Source organism: Pogona vitticeps, chromosome 4 (genome assembly GCF_051106095.1).
Source record: "Pogona vitticeps strain Pit_001003342236 chromosome 4, PviZW2.1, whole genome shotgun sequence".
Classification (NCBI taxonomy): Eukaryota; Metazoa; Chordata; class Lepidosauria; order Squamata; family Agamidae; genus Pogona; species Pogona vitticeps.
This window is the reverse complement of record NC_135786.1, coordinates 124235355-124258913: the sequence shown is the minus strand read 5'-3', so window position 1 is coordinate 124258913 and position 23559 is coordinate 124235355. Positions and strand designations below refer to the sequence as shown.

Here is a 23559-nt window from a genome sequence, read left to right as displayed (position 1 = left end):
CAGGTCTGCCCACATAAGAACACCCTGGTGCTCTCAGATATTATTGTGAAAAGGTCAAGTGGGCTTTGTAGTCCTTAGACTTAACTTGCACCACTGACAGGACTCTAAGTAAGCTAGGCCGAGGCAGCACTCTCAGATGACCCTATGACAAGTGTACTGTTCAGAAAACCAATTGAGTTTTATAATCTTTATTTTATTAAAGAAAAAGCATGTTACTAAGTATCAGAGCCAAATTAACCCAAAACAAATAAACTAGCATTGTGCTGTTTAGTTACACAGATGTAGTGAGGCAAAGAAAACATGAAAAATATAAAAGAGTTCAAAAACCTTATTAAAAACACAAAAAACCATTAAAACGAATAAAAACAGTTCCAGTCTAGGAAATCATTAGTAAAAACAAAATAATCCAAGTAGGTTATAAGAAGGCTATAGTCCTCAGTGATCCTATAGAATAAAAATCCCTTAACAAAAGTAAAAATCCCTTATATGTCCCATAGTCCTTAGAAAAGAAAAATCCAGTAAATATACCATAGTCTTTACAAAATTACAAGAGCATAGTCCATATGGAGTATTCCAAGAAAAGAAGTCCATAAAGAATATTCCATAGAACAGTCCATAGAAAATAGTCCATGCACAGTCCTTAGGAAAAATCCCATAAGTCCAAAAGTAATCCAGCAAAGCATAGGAACTAGTCCATGTAGGTAGGCCACCAGCCTCTCTCGAAAGACATCAGGGTGAGTCCCAAATGACTGAAGAATAGGTCACGAATCACTGAAAGGTCGGTCTTGGAAAGACATTGTCCATAGGCAAAAAGTTCCTTTTTCTAGAGTAACTGGCAAGGGCTTAATGCACCTTCCCACGATGTCATCCAATCAGAGTTCGTTACTAGGCAAACAGTCCTGTTGCACCACATGACTTCTTTCTCATACACACCAGATGTTATTTGGGTTTTCTGTGGTTTATCAAAGAGTCACAACAATTCCCATCTATCTAATCACACAGAGTCCTTTCTCAGGCCTTCAGAATAACATTCTCTCTGCTCGCCTAGAAAACAACTTGTCAGCATAGCACAGATACTATATACAAAGAAACAAAATGGAACCTCTCTGGCTTATTTCTTAATTACAAAACCCATATGCCTTAAAAGATTTTAACTCAAAAACCCATCTCATCACAGTCATATGTTCCTGTAAGGTCAACAAATGCCGCTCCAGATATTTTATGTAACAAATTAGAAAATAATCAGTATTTCAAAACCATCTTTTGTATGCTGGGTTAGATTTAAGATTTGAGCCATACAGCTTTTGACAGGTCTAAAGCCTGCCTGTTCTGAAATTAAAAGTGGTTCAATTTTAGGGGCTAGATGGTTTAATATCATTCATTCAAACGTGTTCTATGTGACATAGTAGGGGGATTAGCCTGTAGCTTTGGGTTCTTTGCCTGGTTTGATATTTCTTTGTCTGGTTTCAATATATTTGCATACAGTATCCTTTTGTTTGGATTATTATTTAGTCTTTTCAGTAATCTCCAAGCTTTCTGGCTGATTCTTGCCATATCAAGGTCTGTTATAATGTCTATCCAGTGAGCTCTTTTTTTGTTTCTGCAAGAGTCAAGATCAGATTTCTCCCAGCTTTTACTGCATATTCACTAAAAGGATTTTCTTCCAAGTGTGACATACAATCGAAATTTTAGGTGTGTGTTTCTGGAGTGAGACCTAGGATGTAGTTGATCCGGCGCCCACTTGGAATGGAGGCATGAGAACATTTAAAAATAGAAGTTACCAGTTGATCATAGTTCTCTGGTTGAAGGGCAGCCTGAAGGACAGATGCATCTAGCGTTGTTATAAACTTTCCCCACTGACTTTTTTGAAATTATACCTGCCATGGAATGGTATAGATTGAGGATGGCTGGCTGAGTCAGTCTGTGCTAGTGTTTGGGTTTGGGTGCACTTTTGAGCTATAAGCTCACTAAAAAAATTAGATCTGGAGTGTCACTTCACTGCCACCTGCCACTGGATCATGTATAAAGCACATTGAATGGGATTCTGCCAATTTTATGACAGCTTTGCCATTTTCGTCATAGCCCCAAATGTTGTCAGGGCTGTTGAAATATCAAATTAGAAAATGAATGTTTTGGTTTTCCATGTTAGACAGCTTCTTATAGGCATATTAGATAGCTTATAAATTGATGTTGCTATACACACATCCAGTTCATTTCTGTGCTGTCCTCTTCAGTAAAGTCTGTTGAATGGACAATAATAAATGGTCTTACAAAAATTGCATTTCCATATTGGCTGTGTGGCCTCTCAACAACTACACAAATCCCAGGAACTTTTGGTAGATGCTGATCAGTTCTTCTGTGAGGTTTTTTTTTTGACACAAAGGATGTCACATATCCGATTCCAGCAAAAGGAAGGTAAGAGTTCTTCTTTAGATGAACAGATGGCTTGTATATTATTAGAAATTATTACCATTTGTGGTCTTAAGTAAGGTAAAATACAGACTGTTGCAGGTGATCATGCAAACCAAAATAAATGGGGGGAAAGTAGAGGAGAAACATAACTTAATGGCTGAAAAACCTGAGAAACCAGTTTTAATGCAACACAACAGCATTGTTTAAGAATAATATACAACAACAGGAATTGGCTCTATGAGTGTAACAATCTAAAGTTGTTTATATTTAAAGCTCCATATGATGAGTGAATGTGTGCTACTGGATTTCAGTTCATGAAGTGCTCCTAACTTTTCTGTCCTTGCTAGAACACTGCTCTCTCTGCCTTGCTGTCTATGTGCCAAACTGCTAGGGAGACCTTGGAAGCAGGACAACGAATGGTGCTTGTTGGAGCCATCTGCAAACTCTTGACAGTGTTACACGTCACACAGGTGAGGAAATTCTCTGTTTTCCCACTTTTTAGGTCAGATAAGCTGATGCCTGAACCCTCCCTAAGAGCACTACAAAACTTTGTAGACCTCCAGGGGATAATCAAAAGCCTGTGTTTATCACATGTGGTATTACCCCACAAAAGGAGGATTAATTCCAGAATGAAACCAAGCAATAACTGACAATCGTATCAAATTTAATCTATCAAGGTATAAATCTTTTCATTGTTGTGAAGATTCCAGGCAACATCAGCTTGCCTAATTCTACCAGCTGTATAGATCTACATTGCTTCCATGTTCCATAAACACAAAATAGTTCTGAGGTTTTGTAAAAATACAGAAATCTTACAGTTGTGGAAAAACTGTAGACACAAATATGTAAAAATATATGAAAAGTAAATTAAGTTGTAGACAAATACTCAGTTCATATCTGAATCCAAAAATAAAGGAGCTTAGGGTATATTTAGAAACAAAAGTATTTATTTATTTTATTTATTTATTTGTTCAATTTATATCCCGCCCATCTGGTATATTTTACCACTCTGGGCGGTACCACTCCCCGTATTACAGCCGTATAACCCTCTCCATCACAGGTGAATGACTTCCAGGCATCTAGAAAGTCATCCATCACCATTTTTTCTGAACCTTGGAGAGCTTTATTTCCTTCCCACACTCCCATTTCCCCCTTTATATTTAGAAATTATACATCTCTAAAACCTTAAGAATAAAAAAATACATTAAAAATAACATTCTTCACCTCTGAGTATATTAAGAACACACACAAAATAATTATAAATGCTTACCAGCCAAACCAGTTTGTTTGTACCAATTTGTGTCTATGATGATTGTTGATATTGCACTGCTACATGATTGTTAGTATCTGTGTGGGGGGGGGGCATAGCGTGAAGCCCTGCTTTGTTGATGAGTTGCATGCCTGGATTCTCTGTGTACATGTCTTTCCCCCCTATATTTAAAATTCCGTCTGTTGTACGCACATCCTCCCAATTTGCAAATAATCTCTTTTCCAGGGGTCTGGAGGTCCAAAAGCTAGGGACTCCAAGAATCCTTTTTTTAATGGGAAATTGCATTATTCGTGTAGTCTTTGTACCTCCAGAAATCTGTAACTTTGAAATCTGGCAGGCTGCCATTATTTTATTGCTTTGACTAACATTTTACAGAGTTTAGGGGAATAAAACACCATACCATTAAGCATTTGTTGCTTTCAGGTGTCACCTTAAAATCCTGAAACACTAGATTATTATGAACTCAAAATATTCTAATCACTAATGCACTATAGGACTTACACACACCCCTTCATATTTACACAGTATAACATAAACATGTTCATTATAACATAAACATATTTTCACATGAATATATTCAGCTGTCAGGAGTTGTTATTGTTCAGTGACCTAGCTGTAGAGCCGGCCAATTGTTTTGGAACAATTATGAAGCCTCAATTTTAAAAGCTCTTTTATTTCCAGGACTGATTCTCCCTTTATTATTTTTACACTCTATACACACAAAATTTCAAACCTTGACACACTTATTGCTGCATAATTTTGTGTTTTCATTCATAAGAGAGACTAGATGAACTTAGCCTTTCTTTCTTGGTAAAAGGGAAACAGAAGAGGGAACAGAAAGCAAGAGGTTTCTTTGGCATGCAGAGTAAATGTGTAGTATATTTTAGTTATGCTTTTGTTAACATTTTACAGTATTTTATTTATTTATTTATTCGATTTTTACCCCGCCCCTCTACACAACGTCTACTCGGGGCAACTGAAGAATGGTGTTGTACAAATGAAAGAATGGTGTTGTACAAATGAAAGTATTTATTTCTGGCTGTTGTGGTTGCAAACTTTGTTATGTGCTGGAAAAGGAAGAAAAGCCTTTATTTTTGTCTTCTACCATAGCGAAGAAGAATGCCCTTCCCAGGCTGATTCATGTATTGTTATATGTTATTTTACCGCAATGCCATATCTCCCTGAAAATAAGACAGGGTATTATTAATTTTTGCTCCAAATAAAGCATTAGGGCTTATTTTCAGGGGATTTTTTTTTCATGTATAACAATATACATTTATTCAAATACAATCATGTCACCTTCTGGTTGCTGCACAGTGGTGGAGGGCGAGCTTTCACTTAAGTAGGGCTTATTTTGGGGGGAGGGCTTATACTATGAGCATCCTGAAAAATCATACTAGGGCTTATTTTCAGGTTAGGTCTTATTTTCAGGGAAATGGTACAAATGGAAGTTACCATGTGCTAACCATAACGAGTGTAACTCTCATCATCTTGGCCTTCTATGACAAATACTGCTGTGAGAGGACTGAATTAGGATACTCTGTGGTGATCTAAATTTAATCTTAACATTTGGATTTCACACGTTCTGCCTATGAAAGTTGACATGCTATAGGTTGAAAAACAGCATTAGTTTGTTTCTTTTAATATTTGGTAAATGACAAAGACCGACATTCATGCTATCTTTCTTTCATGTCACTTATCCAGTAACTGACTGCAGTACTGTTAAACATTCAGACCTAAATCCAATCCCAGCCATAGCAAATCTATGTAACCAATTGCTGAATATTGACTCAGCATTCCTGTAAATGCCACTGGTTTGAGTGACCACTGCCTGTTGGATTTGGGGTGCTCAAGGATATAACATGTTCTTCTTTTTCACTGAAGGTGTCCAGTGTGCCCTGCCTGTGGCAGGCCTTTTGTCTGATATTTCAACTTCTGCAGCTTTTCATTCAAATGTTAGAGCCTCAAGTTCTAATTCAGGTAAGAAAAAATGGTAAGGTGGGCAAGTTGCTTTTAAGTTCACAGGTGAACATCCAGCACGTTTTCCCTTCAAGCCAGTTTCTACTGGTTATAACCGTTGCATTCAGTCATCTTTCTTTTTTTTACTATAGATTGATTCAGGAATAGAAATGGGCATGAACCATAAGTTTGTAAGTTCCTAAAAAATTGCCGGTTTCTTGGTTCAGGTCAGTTCAGGTTCATGAAAACTGACAAGCCAAAACAAAACAAAGCAAGAAAATTTTAATGCAATTTTTGGTTTGATGGTTTGGTTTTGCCTTTTTTCTCTCTCCCCCCCCATCCCCCACAGCTTGCTCTCCCCCCCCCACCTCCTGTTCCCTAATCCCTACCTGGTTCTGCTTCTTCCTCCTCCTCCGTTGTCATCCCAGTGGTGGCAGCGCGGCTTTCCAGGATTCCGGGTGCTGCCTTCTGTGCATGCTCAGAGATAGCAGGCCTAGCTCATGGAAGTGAGGCTGCTATTTCTGTGCAAGCCTTTCAGCTGACAGGCGTGTCATGCACAGAGACAGCAGGCCCAGCTCCTGGAAGGGAAGCCAAGTGGCTGTTGATGAAGATGGCAGTCCTGGAGGCAACGTTCCCTTTAAGATGTGCGGCCACGTGGCCCTGGTTCAGGGCAGGACTGGTTTGGGGCCACCCATTTGCTTCTGGTTGCAGCCAGACCCCTGCGCACACAGGGCGGGGCTCTGCCCAGTGCTCTGTAAAATTAGAAGGAACACTGAGTGTAAGAGGAACAGGACGAAACAGCAGCACAAGCTAGAGAGGTGACAGGGGCAGTCGTATGGGGGCAGGTGGGTTGCAGAGTGGGTGGTGGTGATGGTGGTGGTTTAGTTTCTTATCCCCCACCCAGGCACAAACATTTTAAAAAAACAAACCAATTCATGGCTCATGTTTTTGAGAAGTTCAGAAAGTTCATGGTTTGTAGCCACAAACCACCATGAACTGCCATTTTTCTGGTTCATGCCAATCTCTGTTTAGGAAGCATTAATCTGTGCTGGAATAAAATTACTGTTTTTCTGCTTTCTGGATTCTGAGAGACCATGATCTTCACAATCGAGGATCAGAGATCATGCTTTCTGTATTTCATAGGAGTTGTTTCTAATAGATTTAGGATATAACTCAGCTAGTATTTTTCCTCAGAAATGATCTCAGGAGGAAGGAAGCATGTGAGTTTTGGAAGTCTTTATTTTCAAAGTCCTTCAAATTGTATGTGCTGTTATTAGGTTGATGCACCAATGTCATTGGGGTCTTAATTACATTCAGAAGCTTGTGAGTAGGTTTGGGTCGTATGCTCCCTCTTCTCTTTCTTGCCAGAATTCTTCCTCTGTTGGTCTTAAATCCAAGGCAAGTAGTCCCATTGCAGAAGTTCTTGGATTGCTTTCATGCTTGAGATAATTTGGGTCTTGAACAATGTGAAACAAAGCGAGGTGGTCCCAAGACTTTGGAGCCCCTTTAGAGATTCAGAAGAATGTTTTTGTTTTTTATGTTTTCTCACCACAATTAAAACAACAGTGATGACTACAGGTATTTGGGTTTGGAAATGAAGATTAAGAAGGACCCAGACTTCCCCTCTGCTTGAAACGCAAGGACCTTTACAAGCAGGCAGGATTTTAAAGTATGTGTCATAGCTTAGCAACACGATTTATGTGTGAATGTATGTTTGCCACACACACACAACAAGACAAATCAAAATGTGAGCAAAAGAAGAGGAGCACGGGAAGGAACCAAAACATTAAAGTGCAGCTCTCCAGATGATCTTGGACTGCATAACTCGGCATTCCCCACCATTGGCTGATAGAGGGGTTTAATTAAACAACATCTGGAAGCCTGCATTTTGGCCAGCTCTGTTTAAAGTCTCCTTTTGTACAATCTCCACTGCATATATTTGCCTGAAATCTGGAAGCTTTTCTTCCATCAGAAGAGGTTGAAATGGGTGAAACTGTCAACAAAGGAAGGTTATAAGCATTTGTTCCCATTGAAAATGACATCTGAGGCTTTGGAAAACAAGGCAAGGCAATTCTGGCCCATTGCATCAATCCAGACTGAGGCAGTCTGCCAGTTGAGGCAGTAAGGTGGAGCACAACCTTAATACTTGGCATCTGAGCACATATTATGTTGTCATATTTTAGGTAACAGGGACAGAGGGGGCTTATGCTTTAGAGGGGCAGTGTGTGTGCCTATAACCAACTTCTTATCTCTTCAAGGGCAATCTTGGACTTTTTTTTGTTGCAGGTGTTAACAGTACAGATTGCCCTCATCCAACTGAATCCACCAGATCATGTTCTCCTTGCAATCTTAGACTTTCTCTCTTCAATGGGGAAACCCTTTATTCCACCAGATTTCCAGGTAAATACAATGAACTATTATCATGTGCTTTCTTTTTGTACATATAATTTATAAATCAAAAAACAGAATAAAATAATGAAGCCAAAACACGGAAAAATATTTTTTCAGGGATGACTACCAGGTAAGTATATTCACAGTATTTTAGTCATAAGAATTTCACGTTTCTGATACATTTTTGAATGTTTAAATGATAACCATCCACTGGGTAACAGTAATCACTCTGAGCCAGAAATATGCTTCTGGGTGTATTGTAGCCACTAAGTTTATTGTAGCCTAGGAATTATCAGTAGCTGGTAACTTGCCATTTACTTCTTTGTTTAATGTTCTTGTCTGTGTTACATACATGCATTTTTACTCCGATATGTTTGTTGATTTGTTTTGGGGGTGGGAGGTGCCAGTTCAGGAAGGGCTGTTAAGGTCTTTCCATGAATGTGATTCTGGGATTTATATCTAGATTTTTATGCTATGATTCACAAGAACATGTGGGAGATGGAGAATGTATGGATTTAAAACTCAGTTGATAACTGCATTATTTCAAAACTTGTTAGGTACAGGTACTGTCCAAGCTGTCATCTGTATTTGCTACATTGCTGTCATGCAATAATTGGTTGATTCAACAAAATGCCACAGAGGCATTCACTCAGTTTGCAGAGGTAAGAGGAAAGTTGTCCTTTTCAGTTTTAGCTTAAATGCACACAATCCATTTATCATTAAGCAGGTTAGGGGCCACTGGAAGGCTTACTCTGTGGTAGCGGCAGCGGCAAAGAAGTAATTCTTCTCTGCCACCTTTGCATCTGCACAGTTATGCGGGGGGGGGGCATTTTTATGTGGCCAAGGGCCTACTACATGCTCACCCGCAGGAAGAGAACACAGACTATATTGTAGCTCCCTGTGAAGAATTTGCATGCTACTGCAGACAAAATTGCTCAAAACCACAAAGACTTTGATGCTGTATGTGGCGGGCAGCCCATACATCACTCCTGTCAGTCATTTTAGAGCTCCAGTACAGGAGCCTATGACAGGACAGGAGTGGCGGAGTCAAGAGAACTGGGAGTGGCAGAGAGGCAGTTAGGGTTAGATGGTGAAGCGTTTAGACCGAGAGAAGACTGAAATGTTTAGACAAGATATTGGACAGTTGGTTAGTTAGAGAATATTAAAGAGTTAAAAGGAATTAGAACCACATCGACAGAAAATATTGAGATCTTGATTAAAGTAAATGAGTACAAGCAAGCTTATAAGTAATCAAATCCACGTTTAATGAATGAATGATAATAGAACATCCATGATTTTCCTTCTAAGATTTATTTAATACTCCATCAATAAACCTTGTTATATTTGGCAGCAAGAGTGTGAGATTCATAATTAATATAGTGAGGATAATATCCTCTGGTGGCAGCAAAAAAGGGAAAAAAGAACAAGTCATGTCCAAAGGTGAACCTGGGTGAGGGGTAAAACACACAGGGGTCACTGGGGGGGGGTGCGTGACACTGTAGTTGATAAAGGGCCCTTGAATGCAACTGCAACCCATGCTTTCCCTTAACCATACGAAAAAGCTCCACGGGACAATACTGTATAGACACAATGGCAGCAGAGAAAAATGATTTCTTCCCCACTACCATTGCCATGGAATAGGCCTTCCACTGGGCCTACTTCCAAGGAGGAGGAGGAGGAGGAGGAGGAGGAAGACATGGCGGCAGCACCAGGTAGGGACACGTTGGTGGAGACAACCATTTTGCTCATGAAAATGGTGCCAAGGAGAAAAAAAAGCTCAGCACTTCGTTTTGGTTTGATAAAACAGGATCCCCGAACTGGGTTGCAAACCGAACTACAAAGCAGCCTGACTCGTTGGTTTTTCTGTTTTGTGGTTCCATTCCTGCCCATCTCTGTTTCTTACTCATAAAGTTCTAAACAGCTTGGGTCCAAGCTGTCTCAAGGACTGCACCTCCCTTTAATGAGCCTGCCTGAGATAATTAGGAGAGGCCTTCCTCTTGGTCCCACCACCTTCACAGGTGCATTGGTGTGGACCCTGGAACTCCCTCCCACAGGAGGCTAGACTGGCCCCATTTTTACTATCCTGCAAGCAAGCAGATAAATACATAAAAACAAATATTTTTAAAAAAATATTGATGGGAAATAAATGGAAGAGAGCAAGGCAGAAATTATTTAACTGCCTAGATTTTAGCACATGATTTTGAATAATACATAGGCTATTACCCTGTTGTATGCAAATATGCTTTGAAACAGATTGTTCAGCATGTGGTTCCTCCTTCCAAACTAGAAAAGCAGGGTGGAATCCAAGAGTGACTTGTGTAGGCAGAATGCCCACTTTAAGCAGCAGGACAGTCTTTGGCTTGCATATACTTTCAAGCTGGAGATGGGGAGAGTGAGAGTGGAGTGTTCCACCAAGGAAGCAATTAAGTTTTGTAAAGAGGAACAAGAACTAGCCGTACACTTTTGTTGTACACCCCACTTGAACCACTAGTTTTAATTACAAATTCTTGATGCAGTTTGTTTTTTCCTAATTGTCTCCCTCCCTTTATGTGTGTTTTTGGATAAAGGAAACAAATCATGAAGAAATACTTCCCCAGTGTGTTAACTCTGAAGAAATTAAAAGCAAAGTGGTTGGATTCATCTCAAAGGTAGTTTTACAGAAAATTAGTGACTTGCTGACTTTTCTGTTTCCTAAACAAGAATGCTTCATTGCTAATATGACTTTGCAAAAATAATTGGGACATAATTGCCAGTATCCTGTTTATAAATGAGGAGTATAAGATCTCTGCAGCCACAGAATTCTTCATTTGTCCTGGCAATCTCTGGCTTGTAGTTTTGTAGAGTACTGTATCACTTGACAAACAGTTAAGCTGTATGCTTGCACGAGAGTTTAGTGGATTCCTTCTCATGGGATCAGCATTAAAACAGGAGCTGCCTGTGAAATAGACTATTCCATGTGTGGTCTACATCAAACTGTATCCTGAAGAATGAGTTGATTAAACAGTGTTTATCAAATGCAGGAATGTAATTGGAAAGCTTGGGCTTTTCTTAGAAGTTTGCTGTTTTAGTGAAAAGTCAGATTCCTTTTTTTTTTTCTAAACATGTGAGTACATTAAGCAGGATAGTTTTTCTGGTCTCTCTACAGTGCCATACAGTATATTTATTCTATGTGTTTATATTATGCATGACAACAGGCTGTCAAAGAACTGATCATCTAAGGCGGCTATGTAATCTGTACCTGCTCAGATTCAGTATATAGATCTTTAGCCTGGGAGCTGGTGCCTTTGTGTCATAGAGAGTCCTATATATATATGTGAGAAGTAGAGGCTTCTTCTTTCTGGACATCTGGGGGAAGCTGAGCTAACACAACAATTAAAAGCTGTGTTCTACTGGTTTTTAAAACCATAACTGTTGCTTTTGTGGCACAGTTGGTTAATCTTGTGTCTTTTTCCTGTGGCTTTTCTCTCAGACCCACCACGTAGAGGAGACAGCAGAAGCAAGAATAGAACGAATGAAAATGGAAAATGCTGTTCTCAGATGTCACTTACTGGGGGGCACAGCAGACCAGCCACCAGCTCTAGTTGTAGAGGTATGTTGCAGTTTTATGGGTGAGTGCTTGTTTACACAGTACGAAAACATTTGTGTTGGCAGATTTAGACAACATTCATAGCATATTTATAGTAATAATGCTATTCACTTATCCTGCCCTGTGAACTTTAGAGTTTAGTGTTCTTGAAATGTTTTAAGCTTTTTAATTCTGGTTTAACATCGATACATGTTTAATGGATTTTAACATTACAGTGGTGCCTCACACAACGATGTTAATTGGTTCCAAAAAAATCTATGTTGTGTGAAACATCGTTCTGTGAAACACCATTTCCCATAGGAATGAATTGAAAACCGGTTAATCCGTTCCAATTGGAACAGATTGCCGTCTTTAAGTGAAAAAACCCATAGGAAACATCGTTGAGTGAAACAATGTTTCCTCCATTGGAATGTATTGAAGCCGACTCAATACATTTCAATGGCTTTGCGAAGTCCTTTTTCGCTCCTGTAAAAGTGCTTTACAGTGTTTGGAACAGGTTTTAAATGCTTGCAATCGTTAGCCCACCTCCTGAACCCTATGCAAACTTAATTTGATGTTGTTCTGAGTCGTCCTTAATTTTTAGTGATTTTTTGAATTTTCTCTCATTGGAATGTATTGAACTTTCCATCCAATGCATTCCAATGAGAGAAAATTCAAAAAATCACCAAAAATTAAGGACGACTCAGAACAACACCAAATTAAGTTTGCATAGGGTTCAGGAGGTGGGCTAACGATTGCAAGCATTTAAAACCTGTTCCAAACATTGTAAAGCACTTTTACAGGAGTGAAAACGGACATTGAAAAGGGCTCTTTGATCTCCGTTTTCCTGCTTTTGAAGCTCTTTCCGATGTCCGTTTTCGCTCATTTAAAAGTGCCTTACAATGTTTGGAACAGGTTTTAAATGCTTGTAATCGTTAGCCCACCTCCTGAACCCTATGCAAACTTAATTTGGTGTTGTTCTGAGTCTTCGTTAATGTTTGGTGATTTTTTGTTTTCCCTATTTGAATGCATTGAACTGTCCATTCAATTGATTTAAATGGGGAAAATAAAAAAATCACCAAAAATTAATGAAGACTCAGAACAAAACCAAATTAATTTGCACATGTTTCACAAGATGCACTATGGAATCCAAGCATTTAAAACAGGTTTCAAACATTCTGAGACACTTTTAAATGAGCAAAAAGGGACATCGTTAAGTGAAATTCCCCCATAGAGAACATTGTTAAACGATGGGGGAAATTCCTCAAAAAAACCCATCGCTGTGTGAATTCATCGTTGTATGAAGCAATCGTTGTGCGAGGCACCACTGTATTTTTAAACGTTAACATCAGTGATTAATAATAATCTGTGATTACTATAGTTTTAACCATTGTACACTCTAAAATTCAGCCCCGCTGGGTGGGGCTCTGCCTCTCTCTCTTTCTCTCATGTGACTTTGACCCTGCGTGGATGCATGCACAACTCTGCTCCCCGCTGCACACAGGGTTCCCTTGTGACCAGAACCAAAGGAGCTGAAAATGCATGGAGGGAGGTAGAGTTGTGTGCGCACATGCAGCCTCACACTTTAGAGCAGGGGTCTCAAACTCAATTTACCTGGGGGCCGCTGGAGGCAGAGTCTGGGTGAGGCTGGGCCACATCAGATTTCCCGCCAAGCGGAGCAAGAGTCCAAGGAAGCCACCCAGGAGTTTCCTTAGCCTGGCTGGGGCTCCAAGGAGGAGGGGTGTGCGAGCCCTTGTCGCCGGCCACGACCCCCTCCAGCTCCTTCTTCACTACTACCACCACCACCAGCAGTACCGGCGACCGCATAGCGAGGGGGAGGGCATGACATAATTTTTTTTAAAAAAACCTCACAGAATTGCCTTACCAAAGGAGAAAAGCCGCCATCGCTACCTGCGAAATTAAACAGAACGGGGTGGGCCCCCCACAGGTGTGTGCACACACACACACAGAGGTCTGGCAACCTTCCTCTGAGGCCCCCCCTCAAAAAAAGCGCACTTAGGAATTGGAAAATCATATGGTTGTGCATACTTTTAAATCAATAAACACCGGATTGTCAGTAATTTTGCTGTAGCAGAAGAGGACATGAATGGCTTGTCCTTCCTACTTGCTTCAACAGGCATGTGTTCTAAAGCAATCCTAAGAGTCACCTACTGTGGAAGGACAACTCAAGCCATCCAGCCCATTCTCTGCTCTTCCTTTGAACAGGCCACTGATTGTGGATTCCTCAACTCAGCTGCAAGATGAGCTTTTTCTTTCCATTCTAGTGTTTGTCCTTTTTTTAAATGAAGTTATTTTTCTTGTTCCTCTCCCCCTTATTTCCTCTTCTTGAAGAACTTTTGAGGGATCTATATTTCTGGTACAAAGATAATGTCTGCAGTCTGCCTGGAAAAAGCCATGGGCTGTCTGGTGATTCCCCAGTAGTCAGGTGGGACTTAGGTGAATAAAGCAAGCCTGGCATACAAACACTCACTAGCTCCTTTGGAGGACTGGGAGTGAAAAGAGGAAAGTGCATTAGAGGAGGACTCTATTACAATCTTCTCCCCCAGGTTGTGGACAGAAATGCTCTACAATGCAAATTCTGTAGGTGGGTTAGGCAGATAGGTCCCATAGAAGAGTGTGAGCACATCTTTGCATTTGTCACAGGCAACCATACCATCAGCACAGAAGTGCAGTTTGCAACAGATCCTCTAGGCATACTACTGCTGGTCCCACTATCTCCTCATGGGTGGCCAAATGCATTCAGAACCCTAAGAAATCACCAACCTCCCGTGCCTCAAGGCAGTCCACCATTCCTCTCTTGCAATGGTGTGCCCTTTTTTTCTTGTAGCTGCCATCTTGGCCATACATGTAGGGATGTGAAAAAGCTAGCCTACAGCCAGAGATCAGAGTATGGTGTGCTCTTTCTTTTTCTTTTTATTCATTTTCCATTGGGTAAGGGAAGATTATAGGGAAGAGGATTTGGATCAGGGTATTGGGGTAAATAAAAAATACAGAATGTGATAGAAAACAGTATATATCATTATTACATTTGTCAGTATGTTTCTTACTAAGCTTACTTCAAATTTATACCAATTTTTTCTACGTCTTTAAAATCTAAAATGATATCTTATATTTTCTTTCTCATAATTTCTCTTTCTCATAATCTCTCATCCAATTATACAAAAGTTCCTACTTTTTTCTAGCCTCAACAATTTCTTTGTTTTTTAATACTTTGGTTAAAATATCCATCTCTGCTGCTTCAAAAATTTTTTTTCTATTAACGCCTGGGTTGTTGGAGTCCCCTCTTTTGTCCAGTATTTCACATATAAAATTCTTGTTGCTGTAGTTACACATTGAGTCTGGTATTATATTCAACAAAAACAGTTCAGGTTCATATGAAATTATAGAGGATAACATTTTTTGTAAAATCTCATGGACTAGTTTCCAAAAGCTCTTAGCTTCCCTGCAAGTCCACCACATATGATAAAAGCTACCTCCTTTTGATTTGCATTTCCAATATTTGTTAGAGGTAGTTTGATACATCGTCGATAATTTTTCAGGTGTCATATACCATCTATAGAACATCTTATACAGTACATATTTTCTTTGTAATTAATTGCTTTTGTTAGCTTAATATTAACTTCCCATATTTGTGACCATGACTTTAAGTTAATATTGTGGCCCACATTTTGGGCCCATTTTATCCTACATTTATTTCATCTTGCATTTTTAATCCTAGTACATAATTATACAACATTTTGATCAGTTTTTCCTTTACATTCAGAAGTATCTTATCTAATGGTGTCTGTTCCTTACAAAAGCCTAATACACTGGTGCCTCAACTTATGAACATTTCAACTTACGAACAGCTCCATTCACAAAATTTTGCTTTGACTTGCAAACGGAGCTTTGACTTACGAACGGAAAAAGGCGGGTGTGGCGATCTCCTCTGAAGCCCCTATTCCCCCAGGCCTTCACAAGGTTCTCGCTCTTCTTCCTTCTTCACTGCCACCAGGTATTGCTGTCTCAATACCATTCACTCAAGGAGACATGTGTACTTTTGAAACTTAACTCATTTATTTGATCAGGGAGGTTAACATCTGATTAATATACAGTAGGTAAATCACAGGTTGCTAATCACTTGAATCTGAATCAGTTTTACTTTAACTTTAAAGCTCTATCAACTCTCAGTTCACTCTTAAGTTTCACACAGTCTCTCACTCACAGAATTTCTCTCACTCAGAGGATCTCACAGAATCTCCTTCATACTCCATACACCAGCCTTTTATATCCAGCCCCCTCCCCCCTTGGCACCGCCTTCCGTCCACTCATTGGCTCCTTCTCCACTGCTCAGCTGTGACGGACAGGTGAGGGCAGGGCTGTTCGCTACAGCGGGCAATTCAAATTTTTAACTGTAGGTGGTGATGAGGCTGCTTATTTGTACTTTCGGCAGTTAGAGAGTGTGTCGTTGTCTTGGGAGAGCCTCCTGCTTCGGAGTGAGCGTGTGTGTGTGTCTGCAGGGAGGTAAACTGCTGTTTTCTCCTTTTAAAAAACTGTTCTGGGTGGGTTTTGGCTGGGGCAGTATGTTTCTGGGCTGTGTCGTTGGTGGCTTTGCTGTTTATTTTTGGAGGATTTTTTTCTTAAAGCCTTAGCAATGGAGGTGGCTTTACTGTTTTAGAGTTCTTTTTTTTTTTCTTAATGCCCCAGCGCCTTCCGACCAGGCTTGCTGTGTTTTTTTATTTTATTTTATTTTATTTTTTGGTGATTTTTTTTCCTTTGGCTGGAATGGATTAATCGGTTTTCAATGCATTCCTATGGGAAATGGTGCTTCGACTTGCGAACACCATTCCAATACGGATTAAGTTTGTAAATCGAGGCACCACTGTACTTTATTTCTTGTATATCTTGAATCCATTTGTGTTTTTGTCCATCAATCAGGTTTTGTACCTTGTTCTTCTCTTGACTTCATACTTAAGTCCTCTTTTAACAAATCTGTATATCTCAAGATTTCCATTAATGCTGGTTGTATAAATGCTTCCATTAATGAGACCCGTTCAGGAACTTTTTGGTAATTTTCTTCCCAGATCTTAGTCCATACCCAGTTTAAAGCTTTCCTTTTCAGGTGGTTCTTACATTTTTTATTGTCTTTTGCTTTTTGATGCCATAGGAAGGCATGCCATCCTAAATTTAAATCATGTCCTTCTAGTTTTAATATTCTGTCATTTTCTAAAACTATCCATTCCTTTATCCATACTAGATCACAGGCTTTATAATTAGAGATGCAGATAATGAGGGTCCAGCTCCCTGGGGCCAGACTTACCACTCACCAATCTGCTGCTGCTGCAGGCTCCATGCTCCCTTCCTATCCCTCTGGAGATTGCGGTGGATTAGCCACTCCTGGCAGAAGGCGGGATGATGAGCCTCTCTGCCAGATTGAAGAGTGGCTAAGCCATCGTGTGCTCTGGAGCCAGCCAAACATGCTGACTGCATATCCTATTCTAATATTCTTATTAGTGGAGGGTGCTGAATTCTTGATCTCCTCTTCCTTTCAACAGGGAAAATAAGCGTCTAAAGAAAATAGGAAGACAGTTTCAGTCAAGCAGTTTCAAACACGGCTTTTCTCTCCTCTTACGAAAGGTTGTTAATTCAGTACAGCACTAATACCCTGAGGTACCTTCCAAACATACTGACTTGGATTCCCCCCCCCCCCCCAAAAAAAAGCTAAGGAAGGCTTTTAGAAAAGCACTCACAACTTCTTCAGGCACGACATTCCCTAGCAAGTTTATTGAGGTCATTAAACTTGCTTCCTCCTATCTCATAAATTACAAAAAAAAGAGTGTAATTTTCCCCAAGCATTTGTTGGGATTCCTACAAGTCCCCTAATAGCTCCTATGATGTCCCTAGTTTACTTTTCCATGGTTGCTAATGACAGGGAGGATACATTCTGGAGCGAGGAGAAGAGGAGGCTGGAGTCCGCCCTTTGAGAAGTAACACAAAGCTTCTTTGGTCATCCATGTTCCATCATGATTTGTTACCTACCCAGATGAGAGAGATAATGAAATAACTGCCCCATGAAACATTGGACTATGCCAAGTAATAAACAGTTTAACAAAAGCTAATGCTTGCAGCAAATGTCAGTTTGGACACAGTTCAATTTACTACTAAAGCCCAGCCAGCCAGGGTACTGGTTAGACATCAGTTGTTGGCTCAAGAAGTGGCAAGCTAATTTGAGGACCAAAACTAACTTGACCTTTGCTGTTTTGGGAAGCACCAAGTTGTTTTGAGATTCCTTAAAACTGTTGTTGACGAAGACCATGGGCAAAAGGAAGGCCTTCCCTTTGCTCCTATAAAGGACAAACAGATGACAGAAAGGGCTCCTCTTCTTTTTCTTCTTTCATCCATCTTGTAGATCCAGAACTGGCAGGGAACTTCCCTTTATACACGGTTTATAGTACTGTCCATTTCTTTCTAACTAGCTACTGTAGGCACTTCAACAAAAATCTAATAGAAACAGCCAGCGCAATGCCAACCCAAACTGCCCTAGTGATTTCCTCTGATGTCAAGAACCCACCATTGGGGAGAAAGGGGAGACAGCCCACCTGGGAACAACACTACTGACTAGTGATTCAAACACCATTCAAAAACCTTGCTAGTTTTTCATTTCCACCCCAAGTTTGACCAATGCAGGAGAACACAGATTGCTACTATTAACCCATTTCTCATTTGATTGAAATTCAAGAGAAATACCACCACAAAAATTGAAACACTATTATTTGATACAGTATAGTTCATCATGCTGAAGAACAGGGAGTAGCATCTGATAACGGTTCTGAAAAGGGTGAGCTGTTTTCTCAAAAAAAAAACCCCAAACAAACAGAAGTTCCAGGTGAAGATGCTCCACTTGTTTCTAGAGGCATTTGACTGACAAATGTCATGACCTTGATCTCATAAGAACCTATCTTCACATTCTGATTCATCCTTCTCCTAGATGGTGCCCTTTAGCAGCTGGTTTGGGGAAACCCAATCTTCACCAAACTTGGAGGGATTGTAGAGAGTTGTGGGAAACTTCTCTGTGATTTTGGTGTCTCCAAGTACCTGAGGAGAATTTTCCTTGTGGGTATATCATTTGGACATCTGATTCCCAAACTTCACCAAACTTGCAGGGCTTAGAGAGGAGAATCAGGGAAAGCTTCCCTGCAATGTCTGTGTCTCTATGAATTGGGGGTCATTTTATAGCCAAATGGGGGGGGGGGGAAATCACTGATTCATATTGATTGGAGGCACTGAATCGTACAAATACGAATTGATAAATTAGGTTGCTTTTTTTAACAAATTGATGCTTTGTTTTTTAATCCATGCTCCTCTCTATCAACACTCATATGCTTGGAAACTGTTCTAGAACTAATTCTTTGGCTTTCAATCTATAGCCTTCCCCCAAAAGAGCCTGCTACTCTCCCAGGGAGGCACAGTACAAATCTGCAGTTGACACAGTTGAAGAGGCACTTGAGGCGGTGAAGCTGCTGCTACAGAGGGGCCCACCGCCCACTTGGCTCCCAAAGAAACTTGAAACATTACAGATGGAGCTGAACAGTTTGAAGAACAGCATCCATTGATAAATTTAATGTTCCTGGATAATTCTAGGGTAATTTCAGAATGGCGTTGTTAACCACCCTTTATCCAAGACTGCTGGAAGCCAAAGATACAAATTGCATCCCACTACTGTACTTGTGAATCTAGATGTGTGTGTTGCACTTGGTTTATTTATACAAGTTGTAGGGACTTGTTGAATGGAAAAGTGAAGATAGCAAGATATGCTACGTGACTCAACAGAGACAAAAATAAATGTCATTTTCCATACTTATTTCTTTCCTCTTTAGCCAGCCGTTACTATCAAAATATTACAAGTCTGTTAAACCACCAGCTGTAGGACATTTTAGAAATTAAAACTGTCCAGTGTTAAGAAAAAGATTTATGCTGTACCATTGCTCTTGCAATTATAATTTAAATCCACACCTAATCTCACTGTATTAATAAGCCTTAGAAAAATATTTATCCTATGATCTTGAATGTCTACCTGCAAAATCAACAGAAAATCACAAAAATAGATTGCACAAACATGTATCTATAGTATTATCTTTTTATTTTCTCTAGAGTTTTCCACAAACAATATTTGTTATGGAAAAATAAAACAACATATTTTAACAGCTCTCTCCCTCTTTCCTAGGACTTCACATCACCCAAAGCAGGAAGCCCTAACTGTATGTATGTCCTACATTTGCAGGTCACAAATGTTTGTAGTGGCTGTGAAGAAACTGAGTTCTAGGTGCCCTGTGGAATGGAATACAAAATTGCTCACAGCATTGTGTAAAGAGCTACCTAATTCCAACGTGGCACAAAACCTTAGTTGTCACCAGTTGGCATTATCTTCCCAGTTCAGCTCCTCCTCGTCTTCCCAGCCAACACCATCCACCTAGAATAATGATATAGATTAATTACACCAGTAAGACGAGTACTTGTAGCTAACCTGTTGAAAGCCTTATTTTTTACTGGCAGTAGATATGTGCAAATGAACCTTCTGCTGTCTGTCCACCTCTTCCTTCCACAATAGTGATTGACTTCTACTCCTAAATTCAGTCTGATTAGCCTGTACCTAAGGTGGTACAAGGCAGGGATGTGGTGGCGCTGTGGGTTAAACCACAGAAGCCTCTGTGTTACAAGGTCAGAAGACCAGCAGTTGTAAGATCGAATCCACATGACGGAGTGAGCTCCCGTCCTTTGTCCCAGCTCCTGCCAACCTAGCAGTTCGAAAACATGTACAAATGTGAGTCGATAAATAGGTATAACCACGGTGGGAAGGTAACGGTGTTCCGTGTCTAGTCGTGCTGGCCATGTGACCACGGAAACTGTCTTCAGTCAAACGCTGGCTCTATGCTTGGAAACAGGGATGAGCACTGCTTCCTAGAGTCGGACATGACTAAAAGTCAAGGGGAACCTTTAACTTTACCTAAGGTGGACACATGCCTACATGTCACAGCAAATAAGAACATAAGAAGAGCCCTGCTGGATCAGGCCAAGGGCCCATATAGTCCAGCCTCCTGTATCTCACAGTGGCCCCACCAGATGTATCTCTGGCAGCACATGAGACAACTAAATAACCTGCCCCCTGATACCACTCCCCTTCATCTGCCATTTTGAAGTACCTTCCTTTTAATGTACATTGCAAACAATTTTTAATATATAATTTCCTCTTTAGCACCTAGCAGGAATTTGTAGTGTTCTTCCAATAATACTAAAAATGTTTTTAAAAGCAAATTACAAATGCAAAACATAAAGGCTAAATTAGCTTGGAACTATCCCAGATGAATCCCAAAACAACACTTTGAGAAAATGTTATTCATCATATCAAAAAAAATTTCACCATGCTATCAGTCATCATGTTACTTCACAAAGTAAAAGCTAGCACCTCAGTCCCCTATGTTATTATTTCCAATTTCTGTATAGAAGGCCCTTCTTCCCTACAAACACCAAATATAGTTGTGTTTAAAGAGCTGGTTTCTTTGAATACTCAGGTACTCAGATGACTGTGACCTAATGCTCTTCCCAATTTAATAATTTGAAAAGCTTCTGAACAGTTCCCTACACTGTTACACCAAAACCACAGGGGCTCACAGGGCAGAAACTGATGTCATGCTCATTGTTTAATTAGGCTGATGTAACAGTGCTGTTGTGGCAGCAACATCTAGATCAGACTAGCTGACAAGCAAAGAAAACTGCAGAGCATTGCAGTTCCATACTTCAGGGACACTCTCCCTTGTGTCTAAATTCTTACCTCTGTAATTTCAGCAGCTGCAAATTTGGAAGAAAACTGCACCCTCTGAATATCACACACTCTACTGGAATCAGGGTTTAGGTTGCTCTGGATGACAGGATAGGGTCCCAGGTCTGGAAGAATCAAGAGAGTTGATGAAGGTGGCTTGATGTCTGGAACCATGTCTGCAAACCAGTCCAGCTCTGTATCATGCGACTCCTTCTTTTTCACGTGGATCATAAATTCCTCCCCTAATCCACATTCTGTCTTGGATGACCTCTCTAGAAAGGATGTCTTGGACAGATAAGAGATTTTGTCCGGTTGGTCACTGTAGTCATATATATTGTTGTTGCTCCCAGGCCCATGTGAGGGATCAAATTTGAGAGTTTTAAATTCTTTCTTGAGTTCAAACATATTTGGAGGCAGCTGTAGCTCTGTGATGTCATTTAACCCTATCGTACTGGGGCTGTTTCCTGAGGAAAGTTTTAAGTGAGGGCTATGAGCTGTATCACCCCAGTATTTCACATCTGCATCAGGGCTGGCAAGACAGGGGCTGCTGTTGACACAAAGTTCCTTCTTTTTGGTATCTGTAATTGCATTTTTCTCAGTCTCTAACTCTTCACACTCACTCCAGTCTGGCCACTCTTCTGCTGTCCTCTCAGCTGTATGCTGACAGTTTCCACCATTCTGCAGTATACTTGTCTCACCAGTAATGCTGTGCAAATACAAAGGGTCTTCTTCCCCTGTGGAAGACACAGAACACAGCTGCATTGACTTCTGTTGCACACCTGATATTCATATCCTACACTGTAAAAATCTAAACGTACATGCTTCTACACAGAAACCTAAAATACAATCTAAACTAACAAACTGCCCACTGGATAAGAACAACATTCATCTAACCTGACATCCACCCTGCTGCTATGAGCCTCAGCTAATCAGTTCAAAAGTAACGTTTCAGTGACATGGAGAGGACAGTCCACAGTTCTCAGAGTAATGCGCCAAGTTAGGAGCTACAGGTGCTGGATTTTTCCCCGGATTGGCAGATGTAGGACATTCTTCAGAGGATATTTAGAAGCAAGGGCTGTTACAAGGGAAGAAAAAGAAGACCGAGGTTACCTTTATTTATGGCAATGTGAGAATCTTGCCTTGGCACATGATTCCTGTTGCTGAATGAAAGATTTCCAGCGTGGGGGCACTTGAGGAGCACACTTGAGTTACTCTGCAGGGGCTGATAGATCAGCCTTCTCTGGCAGCTCATTGCATGAGTGGAACAATCTGAGAGAATACACGAGCAAAAAAGGGGGAAGGGGCACAACAGTGCTATTCACAACAGCATCCTCAGTAAACATTCATAGACAAGTTTATGTAAGGTTAATCAAAACATACATAATGAATGAATACAATTACAGGAACAAGGGATACTTTTAATTGACCATTAAGAGTATCAAACGAAAAAACAACAACAATGTTTTATCATTGAGATTTAGGAATCCATGCTTCTTTTTCTTCAAAGCATAAAACTGGAAATCCTTGCTTCTAGGCTTCACAGACACCAGTATGTGTAGACTTCAAGGTGAGGAATTGTGTGTCCATACTTTTAAGGAAGATCCATAATGATCACAATAGCATGTATTTGGAAAATTAGGTAAGGGTGTGGAACATTGTGTAAATGATTAATTAAGTATAACCCAATCAATTTCAATCTCAACTATATTATAGGATAAAACAGAGAGAAAATGGACTGTTACTTTCTTTCCAAGATCCTTGAAAAGTCTGCAATTCACAATTTAGCTTTTCCAGATATCACATACACAAAAACCCAGGATCCATTTTTTGGATCATTAGACGATCAGATGCAATGATTCAGGAAAGTCTAAAAGTGCTAATATTTTAAATATGTAAAAAAGGGATATGGAACAGAGTGCAAGAACCATTTTCTACAAACCACAGAATGCACTTCATATACCGAAATACATCCTTTCCCTTGTTAGGAGTATACCCCTAAGGAGAAAATCACTGAGTTTAAACAGCTCAGGATTCCCAGTTGAGATCTAATGTACACCTGCCATCCCTGGTGCTTTCTTCTTTAGTTATTGTTGCAGTGGATTATAAAAACACACACCCTGTTTACAAATATGTTGGCCAATTACA

At 40.1% G+C, this 23559-nt stretch overlaps 2 protein-coding genes across 6 annotated transcripts in view; one reads left to right on the top strand and one right to left on the bottom strand.

Moving 5' to 3' along the window:
- Positions 1-19797, top strand: part of FIRRM (FIGNL1 interacting regulator of recombination and mitosis) — a 69124-nt gene extending 49327 nt beyond the window's left edge. The window contains exons 18-24 of one of the 2 annotated variants that reach the window (XM_072998263.2): positions 2760-2882; positions 5567-5662; positions 7928-8041; positions 8590-8694; positions 10600-10680; positions 11502-11621; positions 19025-19797. In XM_072998263.2, coding sequence (XP_072854364.2) covers positions 2760-2882; positions 5567-5662; positions 7928-8041; positions 8590-8694; positions 10600-10680; positions 11502-11621; positions 19025-19210 — 825 coding nt within the window. In that variant the 3' untranslated portion in view covers positions 19211-19797. Of the gene's footprint in view, positions 1-2759; positions 2883-5566; positions 5663-7927; positions 8042-8589; positions 8695-10599; positions 10681-11501; positions 11622-13734; positions 13953-19024 lie in introns of those variants that run through there. The other variant, XM_078392440.1, reaches the window with a different exon arrangement.
- Positions 19721-23559, bottom strand: part of SCYL3 (SCY1 like pseudokinase 3) — a 46156-nt gene continuing 42317 nt past the window's right edge. For all 4 annotated transcript variants that reach the window (XM_020814254.3, XM_020814256.3, XM_020814255.3 and 1 more), the window contains exons 12-14: positions 22525-22683; positions 21427-22148; positions 19721-20067 (exon numbers count right to left, since the gene is read on the bottom strand). In XM_020814254.3, coding sequence (XP_020669913.3) covers positions 20005-20067; positions 21427-22148; positions 22525-22683 — 944 coding nt within the window. In that variant the 3' untranslated portion in view covers positions 19721-20004. The remainder of the gene's footprint in view (positions 20068-21426; positions 22149-22524; positions 22684-23559) is intronic.